The 18,529-nt window shown below is 44.6% G+C and overlaps 1 protein-coding gene across 7 annotated transcripts in view; it reads left to right on the plus strand.

Annotated features, from left to right (window-relative positions):
* LOC127566445 (flavin-containing monooxygenase 5-like) overlaps window positions 1-14,451 on the plus strand; it is a 41,718-nt gene extending 27,267 nt beyond the window's left edge. For 4 of the 7 annotated variants that reach the window (XM_052008873.1, XM_052008872.1, XM_052008874.1 and 1 more), the window contains exons 5-9: window positions 933-1,075; window positions 3,597-3,796; window positions 6,054-6,406; window positions 8,804-8,876; window positions 13,616-14,451. In XM_052008873.1, the coding sequence (XP_051864833.1) occupies window positions 933-1,075; window positions 3,597-3,796; window positions 6,054-6,406; window positions 8,804-8,876; window positions 13,616-13,964 (1,118 nt within the window). In that variant the 3' untranslated portion in view covers window positions 13,965-14,451. Of the gene's footprint in view, window positions 1-932; window positions 1,076-3,596; window positions 3,797-6,053; window positions 6,407-8,803; window positions 8,877-9,061; window positions 10,712-13,615 lie in introns of those variants that run through there. The other 3 variants (XM_052008877.1, XM_052008878.1, XM_052008876.1) reach the window with 3 other exon arrangements.
* Window positions 14,452-18,529: the final 4,078 nt, after the last annotated feature.

Genomic DNA, 18,529 nt, shown 5'->3' on the forward strand with positions numbered 1-18,529 from the left:
GACATGCCCGCTGAACATCTGAAGTATTCAGTATTTAGGAATAACATACAAAAAGAGAAGTGAGCGTGGTGTTTTTGTAAGTAAATGAGGGAATAATTGGAAATTGTTTTCCCTGCCTTCTATTTTGACATTCATTTTGTTTCATTTTCCATCTTTCTCTCTCTCCCACTTCCCTTCTCCGTCTCCCTGCTCAAATACCCAGGCCTCCCCCGAGTTAGGCCGAAGTGGTAGTGTGCGTGCTGTACATCTCTATGATCCAGAGATGTTAGGGGTAAGTTTTTTCACTCTGAGAGTGGTGAGTGCGTGGAATGGGCTGCCGGAAACAGAGGTGGAGGCTGATACGATAGGGTCTTTCAAGAGAATGTTAGGTAGGTACATGGAGCTGACTATAATAGAGGGCTATGGGTAAGCCTCGTAGTTTCTAGGGTAGGAACATGTTCGGCACAGCTTTGTGGGCCGAAAGGCCTGAATTGTGCTGTAATTGTTCTATCTTCTAAGTTCGAATAATGGCTCGCTTTCACGCTCTGCCGGTTGGGGGAAATTCACGTTGCTGTAAGTCATGGGAGATTTGTAAATTACAAATGACGAGGACGGACATTGAGTAGGAATATCATTCTGCAGAATCTGTATGGGAAGATGGAAGAATCCTCAGACTGCGAATGAATAGGTATTGGTTGGAAATTCTTATCCACCCCACACCTCCCCCCCCCTCAGTAAGAGGGAATGGACTAGTGGAAATACACGGGACGTTAAAGACACACGTCGGACGGTTACAAATGCATAGCGCGTGACTTTAATCTTCATGCAGATTTCACAAAACACGTTATCATTAATAATATGGAGGAATGTGGGTGGTATTTTTGGATCAACACGTCGATATACCTCACATTGCATGGGTCATTCGCATCATTAATCTCTCTGTCCGATTTCAGGCATAAAGGAGTTCAAAGGTCAATATATGCACAGCAAAGAATACAAGATACCTCAGCCTTTTGAAGGGAAGAGGGTGGTTGTCATTGGAATTGGAAATTCCGGAGGAGATCTGGCAGTTGAAATCAGCCGCTGTGCTGAACAAGTGAGTGAGAGCATTCGGAGCAGCGTGTTCACTTTCGTTAGTGGCGGGAAAATGATATTTTATACAGATATGGATGAGCAGCTGAGATGTTGCCGATGGGGCCTGTGTTACTTGTTCATCTAAGTACCACACCAGTCTTCATTTCAACCGGTACTTCGACCAGACTACAAAGGAAAATAGAAAGTGTGTCAGTTTGATTTAATATTAGCAATTGTCAGCTGATTTATATTTTTTCAACAATGAAAATTATTATTGCTTTATTTTGTCGTATTTACTTCCAAGAACACTTTAATTATTTTATAATATCCTTTCTTCCGACAAAGAGAATATTTGGTCTAATTAGACTCAACCGATTGCCATGTTAAGGTTATTCATCGCTTTCAAAGACTGATTTGACCTGTAATCTATACTCTCCAGCGTGGCAAACAATTCTCCCACTCCACGTTCCTCTACCACCCACTGGCTATAGTAATAACTTGCCGTACACTGGTTGCTGATGCTGTGCCTTTATTCAGGAAAAGCTACAAGGACAAAACAGCGACATGGCGGCCAATGTCGGGAAGGATTCTGGAGGGGATTCTGAGGGGACTGGGTCCACCAGCATTTCATATAAAGGCAAGAACTGACTGGAGATAGTCAGTATGACTTTGTGCATGCTAAATCGTGCCTCACGGATTTGATTGGGTCTCTCGAAAAGCTAACCTAAATGATTGACGAGGGAAGGGTGGTAGACGTGTCTACGTGGACTTTAGCAAGGCTTTTGACAAGGTACCGCATGGGAAACTCTTCTGAAAGCCTAGATCACAGGGTGTCCAGGGTTACACATCCAACTGGATGAAAAATTGGCTTGTTGAAAGGAGGCAGAGGGTTGCAGTGTAGACAGACGGTGGTGGTGGAGGGGTTTGTCTTCTAGATTGGAGGCCTGTGACCAGTGGTGTGCCGCAAGCATCGGTGTTGGCTCAATGTTCTTTGTCATCTGTATTAACGATTCGGATGACAATATTTTTAACACGGTTTGTAAGTTTGTGGAGGACACCAAAGTTGGTGGTGGAGTGGACAGTGAAGGGAGTTCCCTCAGTTTACAAGGGATCTCGACCAGCTTGAGAAGTGGGCCAGAGAATGGAAAACGGAATTTAACACGGACAATCGTGAAGTGTTGCACTTTGGTCAGTTAATCCATGGTAGGGCTTACACAGTAAATGGTAGGTCCCTGGTAAGTGTTGTAGACTAGAGGAACTGCCGCGAGAATAATCCCAGGAGACTCAATCTCTCCTGATAGGCTCACACGCTCATCTCCGGAATCCACCTGGTGAAACTCCCCTGAACCGCCTCCAAAACCATTCTATCTTTCCTCAAATAAAGAGATCAGGAGAGGCAGGGACTGTTTACCCTGGAGCGTATAATGCTGTGGGGCGATATTATGGATGTGCATAAAACCTATGGTAGAGGTACACTCTTCCCTAAAAGTGAAGACACGGGTAAACCGGGTGGCGAAGAAGGTGTTGAACTGTTTTGCCTTTAATGGTCAAGGCATTGAGTACAAGATTTACAGCCGTGAATGACGTTGGTGAGACCACACTTGGAACATTGTGTGCTGTTCAGAAGCCTGGGTACAAGAATAATGTTATTAACCTGCGAAAGATGCAGAAAAGTTACCCGAGGATGGTACAAGGACTGGATGACTTAAGCTGTCAGAAGAGACTGAACAGTCTCACCTACCAGTGGATACCACTTCCCTTCTTCTATCTGACCCTTTCATAATTTTATATGTTTCTGCAAGGTTCCCTCTCTTTCTTCTAAATTCCCGCGAGAATAATCCCAGGCGACTCAATCTCTCCTGATAGGCTCACCTGCTCATCTCCGGAATCCACCTGGTGAAACACCTCTGAACCGCCTCCAAACCCAGTGTATCTTTCCTCAAATAAAGAGATCAGGAGGGACAGGGACTGTTTACCCTGGATCGTATAAGGCTGAGGGGTGATATTATGGATGTGCATAAAACCATGAAGGGCCAAGACAAGTTGGATGATCACAGCCTTTTCCCCAGGGTTGAGGAATCTAAAACTAGAGGGCACAATTTCCAGGCGAGAGGGGAAAGATTTAAAAGGTATTTGAGCGGCAACTTTTTCACACTGATGGCGGTATGTATATTCCTATAGCAGGTGAGTTGTAGAGGAACCTGGAGTAGGCGGTGTTGATTATCATGCACGAGAGAATAAATTCAAGGTGAAGTGAGCCATTGAATGGGATTAGTAATCTCACCATGACGAAGGGTAGAGATGAACTGGTGGTAGAGAGTACAATTACAAAGCATAAGAGACATTTAGACAGGCATGTGGATTTTATAAAGATGGGTTTGTAGGGATGTGGCCCAAACGCGGGAAAATGAGGTTAGCTCATGCAGGCAAATTGGTCGGTATGGATGAGTTGGGTTGAAGGGCCTGTTTTGGAATTCTGTCTCTGTATACAGTGCGCTGAAGTGAGTTAAAATAGACGTGATATTATTTTAAAAATCTTCCAGGTGTTTCTTAGCACAAGAAGAGGGGCTTGGATATTGAACCGCGTCGCAGAAGAGGGATTCCCCGTCGACATGATGATTATCAGACGTTCCACACAAGTACTACGTGATACAATGCTTCCGTCTATTCTGACATGGCGTCTTCAGAGAAGGCAGAACAGCAAGTTTAATCACGCCAATTTCGGACTGCAACCTACCCACAGGTATGAACTCTGCAGAGAAACGATCACTGACTTTAGTCTGACCACGTGCTGCGCCACTCAAACCGCATGGATCGAGATCAAATTCACAACGATAAAATTCAAAACAAGACTGGAGAAATTAAATACAGGATCGATACTCAAAGTGGCAGGGGAATCAAACAACAGGGTAACACACTGGGAGTCGCGGGTAGGCAATGCAAGACAGAGATAGGGGGAAATGTAACCTACCCCACCCCAAAGTAAAATGGTGTACTGGCAGAATGCTTTACAGCGGAAAATCATTGGAGACAAATGATTGATCCTATTCAATGAATTAGTTATTGCCGTTCGGGCTTAACAGACGCGGATATGCGGAGAAAATGATGGAACAAGAAACTGAATGCATTCGATCATAGTGATTGGCGGAAGAGATTTGAAGGATCACGTGGTGTCATACTGTGTCATTCCTCCGCGTTTCTCTGCTTATAAATCTACTTGCTTTGTGTCCCATCAGTATTGTTTCGAAGGGGGCAGATTATAGTGATATTGCCAAAAGTACAGAAGAGCCATAAAAACAGAAAATGCTGCAATATTTTGTTTTCAGCATCTGTGCAAAGAGATGTGGAGTTAAAACTTCAGGTCGGAGGGCCATTCGCCAGACCATTGAGACGAAGCTCTGCAGCGTTAACAGGTTAAGCCTCTTCACCGTCCACAGATGATGCTTGACCTACTGAATGTTTTAGTTATCTTCTTTTTTTTTATTTCCGATTTCCATCATTTGCAGTTCACGTTCCATTTTGCTTTTCAGCGTCAAAGAACATAGAACAACACAGCACATAACAGGTCCTTCGGCCCACAATGTTGTGCCGATATAGATAATCCCCTCTACCTACAGAGTGCCCGTTTTCTTCCATTTTCCTCTCATAAATGTGTCTATCCAAGCCCCTCTTAAAATCCGCCAATGATTTTGCCTCTACCACCCTCTCAGGCAACTTATTCCAGGCATCCACCACTATCTCAGTAAAAACGTACCCCAACGTCTGTTCTGAACCTACACTCCCCCCTCCCCACCTCAAGTGCATGCCCTCTGGTATTGGAACGCTAAGGAATGGGGGAAAAATATTGCTTACCCACCCTATCTCTCGCCCTCATAATTTCATACACCTCCAACCGATCACCCCTCAGCCTCCGCTGATCCAGAGAAAAGAGCGCAAGTTTATCCAGCCTCTCCTGCTAGGGCATGCCCTCCAATGCAGTCAGCATCCGAGTAAACCTCCTCTGCGCCTTCTCTAAAGCTTAGACATCCTTCCTATAGTGAGGTGACCAGAATTGCACGCAATACTCTAAATGCGGCTTAACTAGAGTTCATAGGGATGCATCATAACTTCTTGACTCCCTATACTCAATATCCCGATTAATAAATGCCAGCATTCCATGCGCCTTCTCAACCACGCTGTCTGCCCGTGTAGCCACTTTCAATGAGCCATTGACTTGCACCCCAAGGTCTCTCTGTTCTTCAACACTGTTCAGGGTCTTGCCCTTAAGAGTATACGGCCCCTGGACATCAGCAGTGTCGAAGAGCAGTTGGCGGACCGGGACAGCCTGAACTCATCTTGCGCGATTTTACGGAAATATTATGATGAATGGTCGTCTTTACTACGGTTATCAAGACAGCAAGCACCACCTTAAAATTCGATGTGCAGTGCAAGGTCAGGAAACAGATGAAAAACAAAGTAAAGTTGAATGCGCTTTCGCGGAATTTGAGTGATGTTTGGAAAAATGCCACATGACCGGTTTGTAACATTTTCTGTTTTTACTGCTCTTCTATACTTCTGGCAACCCAAATACAACTTACCCACAAAACCCGATGGACCACCAAGCAAGTTCCTACAGAAACATAGAAAGGCAGAAGGTAGGAACTGCTATAGGCCACTCGGCCTTACCTGGAGACTTCCCCCTTTCAGTATTATCATGGCTGATTAACTAAACCTAGTATCCTGCTCCAACTTTCTCCCCGCATCTCCAGATTCATTGGTTTTGTTTGTCAAGGGCAACAAAAACTGGAGGATCTGGTTATTCCGTTGAGATGTGGTAAGAGCAGGAGATGGAAGATATTTTGGGAATTAAAATACACTCAACTCACCATGTAAATGAAAGCTTGAACTGTATCCGGGTGCTCGAATGAGTTGTGCTGTCATGTGTTGAATGTCACCGTTTTTTCATGTATTTCACCTCAACGCACGGCTCTGGTCACAGTTCCGCTTGAAATATCTTGCAGTATTTTCAGCCAACATCCAACGGTCAACGACGAGTTGCCGAATCGCATTATGTCAGGGACTTTGCTGGTCAAACCCAACGTGAAGGAGTTCACCAAGACGGCTGCAATATTTGAAGATGGCAGTGTGGAAGAGGTGGATGTTGTTGTCTTCGCCACCGGCTACACCTTTTCGTATCCTTGCCTGGACGAGTCCGTAATCAAGGTTCATAAAAACCAAGTTCAACTCTACAAGCATGTCTTCCCACCTCAAATGGAGCAACCTACTTTGTTTGTCATCGGCCTCATTCAACCTCTGGGAGCCATAATGCCTCTTTCCGAACTACAATCACGCTGGGCAACAAGAGTTTTCAAAGGTACGTGTTTATTCTGTATTGAACTCAATAGTGGACGCGCCTGGACTGTAATTTCACCAGTATGTTGCCTGGATTGGAGGATATTAGTTAAGGGGAGAGTTTGGATGGGCTGGGTTTGTTTCCCCACGTGAGAAAGAGAATGAGGGATGATCTGATATTGGTATGTTAAATTCGATGAAGCAAAGGTATGGTAAATGCTCAGATTTGGTTTCCCCGTGGGAAGGCTATCAACAGGGGGGGCAAAGATTTATAGTGACACAAGAAATTCTGCAGAGACTGGAATCTGCATCGATACACAGAACGTGCTGGAGGAACTCAGCAGGTCAGGCAACATCCATGAAGGGAAATAAACAGTCGACGTTTCAGGCCGAGACCCTTCATCAGGACTGGAATGGCAAGAGGGCAGAAGCGAGAATAAGAAGGTGGAGGGGGACTGGAGGAGCACAGGCAGGCAGGGGATAGGTGGGATCAGGTGATAGACGAGTCCAGGTGAGAAGGGGTATGTAGGTGGGTGGGGGAGCGGGAGAATATGTAATAAGCTGAGAGGTGATAGGTAGAGGAGGCAAAGGGCTGAAAAAGAAGCAATCCAGTCGGAGAGGGCAGTGGACCATAAAGTAAAGGATGGAGAAGGGGAGCAGAGGAGACGGGAAGGTCATCAATGCGGGGTAATGGGGCCACAGGAATATGAGAAGACAAAGGAGTGGGGGGCGGGGGAAGGGAAAGAAGGTGTGGGGTTACGGCAAGTTAGAGAAGTCGCTGTTGAGGCTGTCAGTTTGGAGACTCACAATGTGGAATACGAGGAGTTGTTCCTCAAGCCTCCAAAGTGAGACGAATAAGTTTCAAAGGGGAATTGAAAGGTAAGTTCTTACATAGAGTGTGGTTGCCTTCTGGAGCTTGCCGTCAGAGGAACGAATGGAGTTATATTCAGTCAACGTATGTAGGAGACACTTAATAGGCAATTTGTAGGGAATTAAATAGGGAAGGTTAAGTGCCGGCAAATGCGACACGGGTAAAATGGCTTAAAGTGCTTTTCAGTTTCCACATATAGTTTGTCACTTTAAATTTGCAGAATGGAATATCTTACGTTGTGTACGTCACATGTCCCATTTGACCTTCTCTTCGGTTTCAGTTCAGACACAAATAAACAAAGCACATCCACCAATTTTTAACATTTTTTTATTTTCTTCGATATGACGAAATACCCTCGTTTAATTATACACTCCCTCATGAAGTCATCTTGTTGTTTCGCCGAAGAAAAGATTGACAAACAAATCAGCGTCAATAAATCCAGCCTTCCTCGTACTTATTAAATACATTTCACACCATCGATGCGCATTGTTCTGCTTGCTCTTGAACGGAACAAGTGGCCGTCTTGCACTGCACTCAATTTTACCTTGCGTTGTCTAAACATGCTGCAGACCAGACAACCCTGCTTTCGTGTAACATTACAAACATTTTTGGTATTGGTATTAATTGCATTGGTTTATTATTGTCAATTTTACCGAGATATAGTGAAAAACTTCTCTTGCATACCATTCGAACAGATCAATTAATTACACAGTGCATTGTGGTGCATTCAGGTTGTACAGGGTAAAAACAATAACAAAATACAGAGCAAAGTGTCACAGCTACAGGGAAGCGCATTGCAGGTAGCCAATAAGGTGCAATGTCAAACAAGGTAGATTTTGAGGTCAATAGTCCATCTCATCGTTTTAGGGAACCCTTCAATCGTCTTATCATCGTGGCACAGAAGATGTCCTCGATCCTCGTGGAATGTTCCCTCAGCTCCTGTATCTTCTCCCTGATGGGAGAGGGGAGAAGGGAGAATGTCCCGGGAGGGTGGGTCCTTTGATTATGTTGGCTGCTTCACCAAGGCAGCGCAAGGTACAGAAGCTGGTGATCTTCTTTGGCAGTGGCGTCTTGGTGGACGGACCAGGACAAGCTGAAGGTGATGTTCGCTCAGAGGAACTTGAAGCTCTCAACCCTCTCGATCTCTGCACCTTTGATGTACACAGGTGCATGTACACCGCCCCCTTTCCTGAAGTCAATGACCAGCTCCTTTGTTTTGCTGACATTAAGGGAAAGGTTGTTGCCATGACACCATGTCACTAAGTTCTCTATCTCCTTCCTGGACCCCGACTCATCATTACTCTATTTACTTTTTAAGATGAATACAACGATTTCTTTTTGTCGGTACGTTCCAAACCATTAGTAATTCTTTGGCTATGTATTAAATGCCACGCTCGATAGTTCAATTGTTGTTAAAGCAACTCAGGAACGACGATGCGAGCTTCAGTAGGCTACATGTATGTAAAAATGAGCAATTATCCTTTCGATGTGGGTAGCACAAACAGCTGAGTCAAACATATAATTTGAAATATGCATCTGATGTTTCAGGATTCATAAAATTGCCAACCGTGCCCGACATGATGTCAGATATAATGCAAAAGAAAGAACGTATGGAGAAGAGGTATGGTTATTTTTACATGAAATCATTAGCTGATTGAATTGTGGAAGTGCTGAGTAATATTATTGGCCCGTTCAGACCCCGCGGGTTGGAAGTAGCCATTCCTTCACTCTTTCGACAAATCCACCAAACCCATTTTCTCCCAGGTACCGTGCAAAATGTTTTCTGATTGATTCTATTCCCACCAGAAAAACCGGAAGCGAATTCGCGCTCTGCAGCAGCAAAAACTGTCATGTTACTGCCTTGCAACGTCGACAACGGTTTGAAATATGCTTCGTTCGTTCTCCCTGAACTTCTTGGTAATGAGAATTATTATCCTCTATTTAACCCACCACATCTCGCTCCAGCTTCCTAGACTGCTTTGGCTTAGTCTTCATTCCAATTGGCGTAAATCATCCGCCTGTGATCTTTGCTTATGTGTTTCTCCTTCTCCATTAGCACACCCTGATGTGTTGCTTGCAAGAGAGCTCAGACCTTTGTCACCGCTCGAACTGCCCCATTCACAAATTCATTCCCACAGCAACCTCTGCCTCAGCCTACCAGAGGTATCACCCCTGTCCCGTCTATTCATCCCCATCTCACATGCAACCTAAAACATTTCCTCTCAGATCCAGTTCTAGCAAAGAGCCTTCAACCTGAAGTGTCATCCGTGTTTCTCTTTCCACAGATGCTGCCGGACCTGCCGAATATTTCCTGTTTCTCGTTCAAACTTCCTGAGTCCACAGTGTTTTAGTTTTAATTTTACTCTCATAGAGTTATACAACATGGAAACAGGCCGTTCGGCCCAACAGGTCCACGCTGACGAAGATGTCCCAATAAGTTCGTCCCATTTGCCCGCATTTGGCCCATAACCTTCTGAACTATTCCTATCCATTTGTCAGTCTAACGGCCTTTGCACCTGCCTCAACCACTTGGTCTGGCAGTTCATTACGCAGAGATACCACCCTTTGTGTGTTAAATTTTCCCTGGGGTTCTTATTAGATATTTCCCCTATGCCGTCTAGTTTTTTTTATTCCCCAATCTGAGAAAAACACTGAGTGCATTAACCCTATCTTTTCCCTTCTATCAGGTCACCTCTCAATCTCATACGCTTCTAAGAATAAAGACCCAGCTTGCCCAACATTTCCCAATAACTCTCTTTTCATGAGATAAATAATTTGCTTAAAATCAATTTGGGATGGGTTAATTATTACCAAAAGTTCGCAATATAAGGGCAGATTCGGCGATGATGGAACGGTGTGCAGAACCAGTTAAGCCACGGCAGCAGTACCGCCTAAGGCTATCGTCAGCACATAACAGGAACAATGCGACTGTGCTGATAAGACATGTCTTTGCAGAAGACAGGGTGTAAAGGAAATTCATGTGGGTTTTGCAGAGATTACAGATTGTAGCTATGAGTAGATGTTTGGTAACATGGTTGTTTACTTAAGACGAAATTGAGTCTGGGTGGAGATTTAATTTTAGATGAGTGAAATAATCACGGGCCCGCTTAAAGTAAATAGGACACAACAGTTTCCTTTATGGGGGTCTGAAAATAAGCAGGCATAGAATTAAAATAATTGATGAGATAAGAGGGGAGTTGGAGATGAGAGTGAGTGGGGGAAGGTGCCACGACGTCATTGCCCGAACGGGTGGGTCAAGCAGTAACCCGCGTCATATTTAAACAATGGTGGGGACATACATTTGATAGGTCGCGACCTGTTACACATCGGGCTGAGTGCCGGAAAGTGGGATTTGGCTGACTTCCTCCGATGGGATATTTCAAATGGGCCGCCCCTTTGTCACAAATTGTGTATGGTTCCATGGCACGTAACGCAGAATAAATTTGATAAAGAGTTTCACGGTGCGATTGCATACATCGCTCTGAGGTTCTACAGGGGACGTCCTTGCAGAGCAGAAGTAAATAATATTTGGCAATGAGACCGCCTGATTTCACTTCCAAGGAGATATTTGCATTCATTTCTGGTATCCCCATGATAGAAAGCCGTTTAGGTCATGGGGAAGGCTCAGATGCGGTTTGCCAGGATGCTGCCGGCATTCCAAACCATATGTTATGAGGAGGAGTTGGACGAACTAGACCGGCGGATGCTGAGAGGAAACATAGAACATAGAACACAACAGCACAATATGGGCACTTCAGCCCACCATGTTGTGCAGACCTAAATTAACACTTACTCCAGAATCAACGTAAGACTTCTCTCGCTTACATCCCATAATTCTCTATTTCGCGTAAGTATGTACCTATGCCATTTAAACGGCCCTGTTGTATCAGCCTCTACCGTCACTCAATATTCCAGTGTAAAACACCCAGCGTTGACATCTCCCCTAAACTTTCCTCCTCTGACCTTAAACTGATCTCCCGTAGGAAGGGAGACCTGTTAAAAGTTTAGTTATTGGTTATTGGTTTATTATTCTCACTTGTAACGAGGTACAGTGAAAAGCTGGTCTTACAAACCGATCGTACAGGTCAATTCATTACACAGTGCCGTTACACTGAGTTCGTACAGAGTCTATTGAGGTAGTACATGTAAAAACAGTAACAGAAAAGTGTCACAGCTGCAGAGAAGGTGCACTGCAATAAGGTGCAAGGTCACAACAAGGTAGATCGTGAGGTCATAGTCCATCTAATCGTATCAGGGAACCGTTCAATAGTCTTATCACAGTTGGGTAGAAGCAGTCAAGTCTGGTGGTACGTGCCCTCAGGCACCTGTATCTTCAACCGCATGGAAGAAGAGAGAAGAGAGAATGTTCCGGGTGAGTGGGGTCTTTTATTATGCTGGCTGCTACACCAAGACAACAAGAGGGAAAGACAGAGTCCAAGGAGGGTAGGCTGGTGTTCGTGCTGCACTAGGCTGAGTCCACAACTCTCTGCAGCTTCTTGCTGTCATGGGCAAAGCAGATGCCGTACCAAGCCGTGATGCATGCAGATAGGATGCCTACTATGGTGGATTGGTAAGAGTTGGTGAGAGCCAAAGTGGACAAACAAAATTTATTTAGCCTCCTGAGGAAGCAGAGGCACTGGTGAGCTTTCTTGGCTGTGGCATCTCCGTGATTTGACCAGGACAGGCTGTTGGTGATGTTCACACCCAGGAACTTGAAGCTCTCAACCCTCTCGACCTCAGCACCATTGATGTAGACAGGTTCATGTAAACCGCCCCCTTTCCTGAAGTCAATGACCAGCTCTTTAGTTTTGTTGACATTGAGGGAAAGGTTGTTGTTATGACACCATTCCACTAAGCGCTCTATCTCCTCCCTATACTCCGACTCATCGCTGTTTGAGATACGGCCTACATCGGTGGTATCATCTGCAAACTTGTCGATGGAGTTAGAGCAGAATCTGGCCACACAGTCTTGAGTGCATAGGGAGTAGAGTAGCGGGCTGAGGACGCAGCCTTGTGGGGCACCAGTGTTGAGAATAATCGTGCCGGAGATTTTGCTGTCTATCCTCACTGATTGCTGCCTGTTTGTTAGAAAGTCAAAGATCCAGTTATCGAGGGAGGTGATGAGTCCTAGGTCTCGGAGTTTGGTGACAAGCTTGCTTGGAATTATGGTAATGAAGGCAGAGCTGTAGTCAATGAACAATAGTCTAACGTATGTGTCTTTACTGTCCAGATGCTCCAGAGCTGAGTGCAGGTCCAGGTAATGGCATCCGCTGTAGACCTGTTTCACCGGTAGAAATTATTTTATGAAATTATGAAAGGCATAGACAGAGCACGCAGCTCTGTCTTCCTTTTCCAAGGGTCGAAATGTCTAATACAAGAGGGGATATATTTAAGGTGAGAGGGGAAATGTGCGGGGCAGGATTTTTTCAAACAAAGAGAGTGGTGCGTGCCTGCTATGGGCTTCCAGGGGTGGTGGTGGACGCAGATACGTTAGAGGTTTTTAAGAGACTCTTAGACAGTCACTTGAATATGCTCATAATAGAAGGATATGGACCATGTGCAGACGGAAATCGGTAACATTAGCTTAATTAGTTCGGCATATCATCTTGGGCGGGAGGGGCTTTTCCTGTGCTGTACTGTTCTAACGAATCGTCCAGCCTTTGCAGTCAAATGACTGGAATATTTGACATTTCCGGTTTTTCAAGACAGTTGTATTTATCCAAAAATAAAAGGAAAGCAAATTGGTCTATTGATGTTCAGACAGACTTGAAATTGTTTTCAAGTTTGCCCAGTCATTTTCTTCAATGTCACACTGTTATAGAAAAGATGTTACTAAATTACAGGCAGTGCAGAAAACATTTACCAGGATTTTGCCTGGACTTGGGGGCCTGAATTAGAGGGAGACGGTCCGTGGATTAGGACTTCATTCCCTAGTATGTAGGAGATTGAGGGGTGACCTGACAGTGGTAAGCTCGCGAGGGGTACAGAGAGGGTAAAAGCACTTGTTCTCAGGGAGTGGGTGCTAAAGTCAAGTGGCCATCGGTTTAAGATCAGAGGCGAAACCTTTAAGATGTTCATCAGGGACAACTGCTTCAAGCATAGGGTGGTGCGTATTCGTAATGAGAGCCTGAAATAGTAGTTAAGGCGGGCACATCAGCTACATTGAAAGCCATCTGGATAAAATACATGGGAAGGGGAGATTCAGAGGGCTATAGGCCAAACATGGGCAGATTGAACCAGCTCGCTGAGCAACATATACGGCGTGGACGCTATGGGCCGAAGGGCCTTTTTTCCAGACTGTTTTGCAGATTGCTATCAGTGGCAAACAACTACTTTGTGGTCTTGTTTATTTTATGAAAGGTACGTCAAGTCCCGTAGACACACAATACAGGTAGATTTTGTGCCTTATGCGGACGAGTTGGCGGAACAGATAGGAGTCAAACCTGACGTGATGCGCCTCTTCCTTCGTGACCCAAGGCTGGCATATCTCGTCTTCTTCGGGCCATTCACGCCTTATCAGTATCGTCTGAATGGCCCGGGGAAGTGGGAGAAGGCAAGGGAGACCATTCTTACCCAGTGGGAGCGCACGATTAACGTGACCAAAACGCGCACTGTGGTGAAGTGTCAAAACGATGTTTCTCTTCCGCTGTTACTCAAGCTTCTTGCCGTGTTTTGTTCCATTTGTGCAGTTTGCTTTCTCTTTCTCTGAAAGATCGGAGAGGATGTTTGCAGTATATCCTGTATACATTTCAAGCCCGTTATACTTTAAAATGGTCGAGAATACAAAAAAAAACTTATAAACATGATATTTCTTTCTTGATTGGGAACGGCTGGCATCTAGAGAAATATTTTTCTGATTCCCAGTAATTCTATCTACCATGGCAGTACTGCCAGAAGGGGTACTTTAACGCAAAATCGGAAGGGATTTTTTTCTTTTAATCTACTGGCGCACGGCATGGAAGTTGGGAAGGTATTGCAAAAACGCTCAAATTATTATGTCAAAGATTTCAATAACACAGCCAAGAGCATGAAATTGTTTAATCTAATTTAGTGGAGCAGAAGGTCTCATTCGGCGGTGGAAATAACATGCGTTTAATGTGAGTACAGAATGTTGAAAAAGTAATTCAGGAGCAGCGATACTGACATCAATTTCTGTTTCACTGTCTGAAATCACATATCGGTTAGAACGCACGGAAGGCTATTTTGATGCTATTGGTTATCATTACCCATTAAAATGATAATGTCATCGAATGTCGGTTTATTTCTTAAACACAATCTTATTCTGTCGTGTGTCAGTCTGATAATAGAGTCACAGAGTACTACATCACAGCCACAGGCCCTTCGGCCCACCTCGTCCATAACGACCTGATCTTTCGTCTGGTCCCATTAACCAGCACCCAGACCATCTCGCTCCGATCCGCTCCCATCCAGCTACCTATTCAAACTTCTCTGAAATGTTATAACTGAACCCGCATCTACCACCTACGCTGGCAGCTCGTTCCACACTCGCACCACCCTCTTGAGTGAAGCAGTTTCCCCTCAGTTTGCACTTGCACATTTCACCTGTCCAACTGAACCTATGTCCTCTAATTCTAGTCTCACCCAACCTGAGGGGAAGAAGCCTGCATATATTGACGCTATCCATTACCCCCATAATTTTGTATACCTCTATACGATCTCCCCTCAAAGTCCTGCGCTACAGGAAATAAAGTCCTAACCTATTCAACCTTTCCCAATAACTCAAGTCCCGGCATCACCTTTGTAAATTTTCTCTGCAATCTTTCAAGTTTATTGATACGTTTCCTGTAGGTAGGTGACCAAAATTGCAGAAAATACTCTAAAGTCGGCCTCACCAACGTCTTACGCAACTTCAACATAACATCCCAACTCCTGTACTCAGTGCCGTGATTTACGAAAAACAAACTGCCAAAATCTCTCTTGCGACCTTCTCTATCAGTGACGCCACTTTCAAGGAAATATGCACCTGTATTCCCAGGTCGCTCTGTTCGACCGCGCACCTTAGAGCCTTACCATTCACTGTGTAATTCCTACACTTGTGTGTCCTCCCAAAGTGCAACAGCTCACACTTGTCTGTATGAAATTTCATCTGCCATTTTTCAGACCATTAAGCTAGCTTGTCAAGATGAAGCTGTAAGATTTATGTCCTTCCTCGCTGTCCAATACGCACCGAACAATACATAACACATACGTAAACTTGCAACTGTTCTAGTTGAAGAATTTTCCAAAATCTCGCAAACTGACCAATGATAATAGCAGAGAGATTTCGTTTTATTTATATAAAGTCCACCTCTGTGCATTCGAAGCAGAAAGCAATCGGCGTGGACGTCTGAGTGTACATGTTGCTTTTATCAATAGATTAATACTACTCCAAATTGTACATATTACATTTTCATGATCTTTAGGTCACGACATAGTCATAGTGTCATGGTCATACTGTTATACAGCACGGAAAGAAGCCATTCGGCCCAAATCATCTGTGCTGAGCAAGATGTCGATCCGAGCTAGTTCCTTTGGCCTGCGTTTGGCCAATATCCCTCTAAACATGTCCTTCCACTCAACAGTCCAAATGTCCATTCAATATTCTAATTATACCCGGCCCCGTTGCTTCCTCTGGCAACTCGTTCAATATACCCACCAGGCTGTGTGACAACGTTCCCCCTCAGGCAAATTTTTAAGTATTTCCCCTCACACCTTAAATTTTAGCCTCTAGGTTTAGACTCCCCTACCCTGGGGAAAAAATGTGATTATCCACTTTATCTTAAGCCCCTAAGGACATGAAATATCCACAAATTCAGCCCTCATATTTCTACATATCTGAACTATTCAGCCTCTCCTCATAAGACAAGCCCTCCAAGTCCCGGCAATATCCTCGTGAATCTATTCTCCACGCTTTCCAGCTTCATGACATCTTTCTTGTTGCTGGGCGAGCAAAACTGCGCACAATACTTCAAATGCTGTCTCACCGACGATGTGTACAGTTGCAATATAACGTCCAACCCACTGTACTCAGTACCCTACTGATGAAGGCATGCTCCTTCTTCAACACCCTGCCCACCTGTGACATTATCTTCAGGGAACACTGTACCTGTTTCACTTGGTGATGGAAAATTGAGCGGCACAAGACAACTGTCATTACCTCTCCTGTTCGCTTCCTGAAATTGATAAAACAGACGTCGCATACAACTATTAAGAAAGGCAACGAACCTCAGCATGGACTGCCTACTATACTCTCGTTGACATTGAATTCGGCTTGGTGCAGACCTTGATGTCAATTTGTCTGCATTAGCACACAAGATGACACTTTACATTTCAAGGCATATTCTTGGCCGTATAATAGCGATATCCGGAGGAAGTTATTGTTTCCCTTTCAATTTAACCTGATAGCGTAAACAGTCGAAATCTTTTGCTCAGGCAAGAAATACAAATGCCAGAGGACATCCTTTTAAGATGGGGGTGGGAGGTGGGAGTTTAAAGGCTACAGTGAAGGACATTAATCTTTTAGCGAGAGAGTGCTAAGTGCCTGGTATGGGGTACCCAGGGTAGTAGTGAATGGAAGCAGCTTGGAGGAGCTTAAGAGGCTTTTAGGTTGACGTGTGAATGTAAAGTTAATGGAAGGAAGTGGGTTATAAATTGGAAGAGAACATTTTGTATAAATTGGCATCATGATCGGCACCAGATGGAACTTTACAGCGGCACAGTACAGACCCATCGGCGACATTTTATCCTGCTCGAAGATCTACCTAACCCTCCCCTCCCACATAGCCCTCCCATTCTTCTATCATTCATGTGGCTATCTAAGTCTCTTAAATGTCCCTAATGTATCTCCCCCACCACCTCTGCCGGAAGGGCATTCCACACACCCACAACTCACTGTGTAAAAAACATACCTCTGACATCCTCGTTATATCTTTCTCCAATAACCTTAAAATTATGCCCCCTCGTGTTGGCCATTATCGATATGTCTCGTATCGTCTTGTACACCTCTATCATCCTCCTCCTCACCAAATAGACAAGGCCTAGCTCACTCAACGTATCCTCATAAATCGCGCTCTCCAATCCAGGCAGCATTGTGGTAAATCTCCTCTGAATCCTCTCTAAATCTTCCACATCTTTACTATGATGAGGCGACCAGAACTGAACACGATTCTCCACGTGTGGTACAACCAGAGTTCTTTAGAGCTGCAGCATTACCTAGCGGCTGTTGAGCTCAATACCTCGACTAATGAAGGCCAACACACCATACGCCTTCACTGCTACTAGTATAAACTTGCTTCTCTCTTTTCAAGCTATACTCAATGGGCGCAGACATCAAACGGTAACTGTTCCTCTTTACACTCACGTCGTCTGACCTTGCTGCAAGTTTGCAGCATGTTCTGTTTTTTTTTCTTAGTATCAGTCTTGGAATCTGAATTCTGTTTTTCAACGATGATATCCATTACGAAAAGGATTCGTCGTGTTTCATGCACCGTATTCCGATGCAATCATTCCTTCTGGTTTAAGGGCCGCTGTGCTCTGGACACTATAACCAGTCGACAATTTAATTTCCAGTTCTGGATAGTTTTGAAATGTTCCGGCAGACTTGACCTATCCGAAGCAATATCATCCCTTTTGTGTTGACCTGCGGAAGCTGATAAGGGCAGTGCAGACGGACTGTGAGGAATTCCATTATTTTTCATGTCCTGTCCTGAACTACTGGTCGAGAGGGCAAGTTAGAAATCTAACTGATGTCCACAGCTGCTCTGTTCATGCCTGAACATATTTTTGGCATGTATACATCAATTTATCAATCGTTATTTTCTTGTTTGCTTGGGGGAATATATGATGATTTATTTGAGGAACAAAGCAGTGAATTTTGCCCAATATCTCAGTTTTTACGACAATAAATTTCCCTTGCTTATTGGAAGTAAATCGCCCACGCCTGCGAAAGTTAGGTAGAGTGTCCATCGAAATATCTGTGCTCAGTCACTTCAGTGGGATCCGAAGCCACAGATGTCCAACAGAAAAGAACTCAATAGAATGACAAAGACTTCACCACCGTCTTGTTTTTCCCAGAAGAAGTCAGGCCGTCTATTTCTTTCCCTCAGCAGTAAGCACATCCCTCTCCGCACGGGAAATCCGGTGCTTGCCGGCAGACAATGTCCTGCGGCCGAGCAAAGCCGTCCAGAGTAGCCTGTGCTTTTCAAACGTGAATGCAATAGGAAAGTACACAGTGCATGGCAGGAGCCTTAGAAGCATGGACGTACAGAGGGATCT

Source organism: Pristis pectinata, chromosome 41 (genome assembly GCF_009764475.1).
Source record: "Pristis pectinata isolate sPriPec2 chromosome 41, sPriPec2.1.pri, whole genome shotgun sequence".
In the NCBI taxonomy this organism is placed as follows: Eukaryota; Metazoa; Chordata; class Chondrichthyes; order Rhinopristiformes; family Pristidae; genus Pristis; species Pristis pectinata.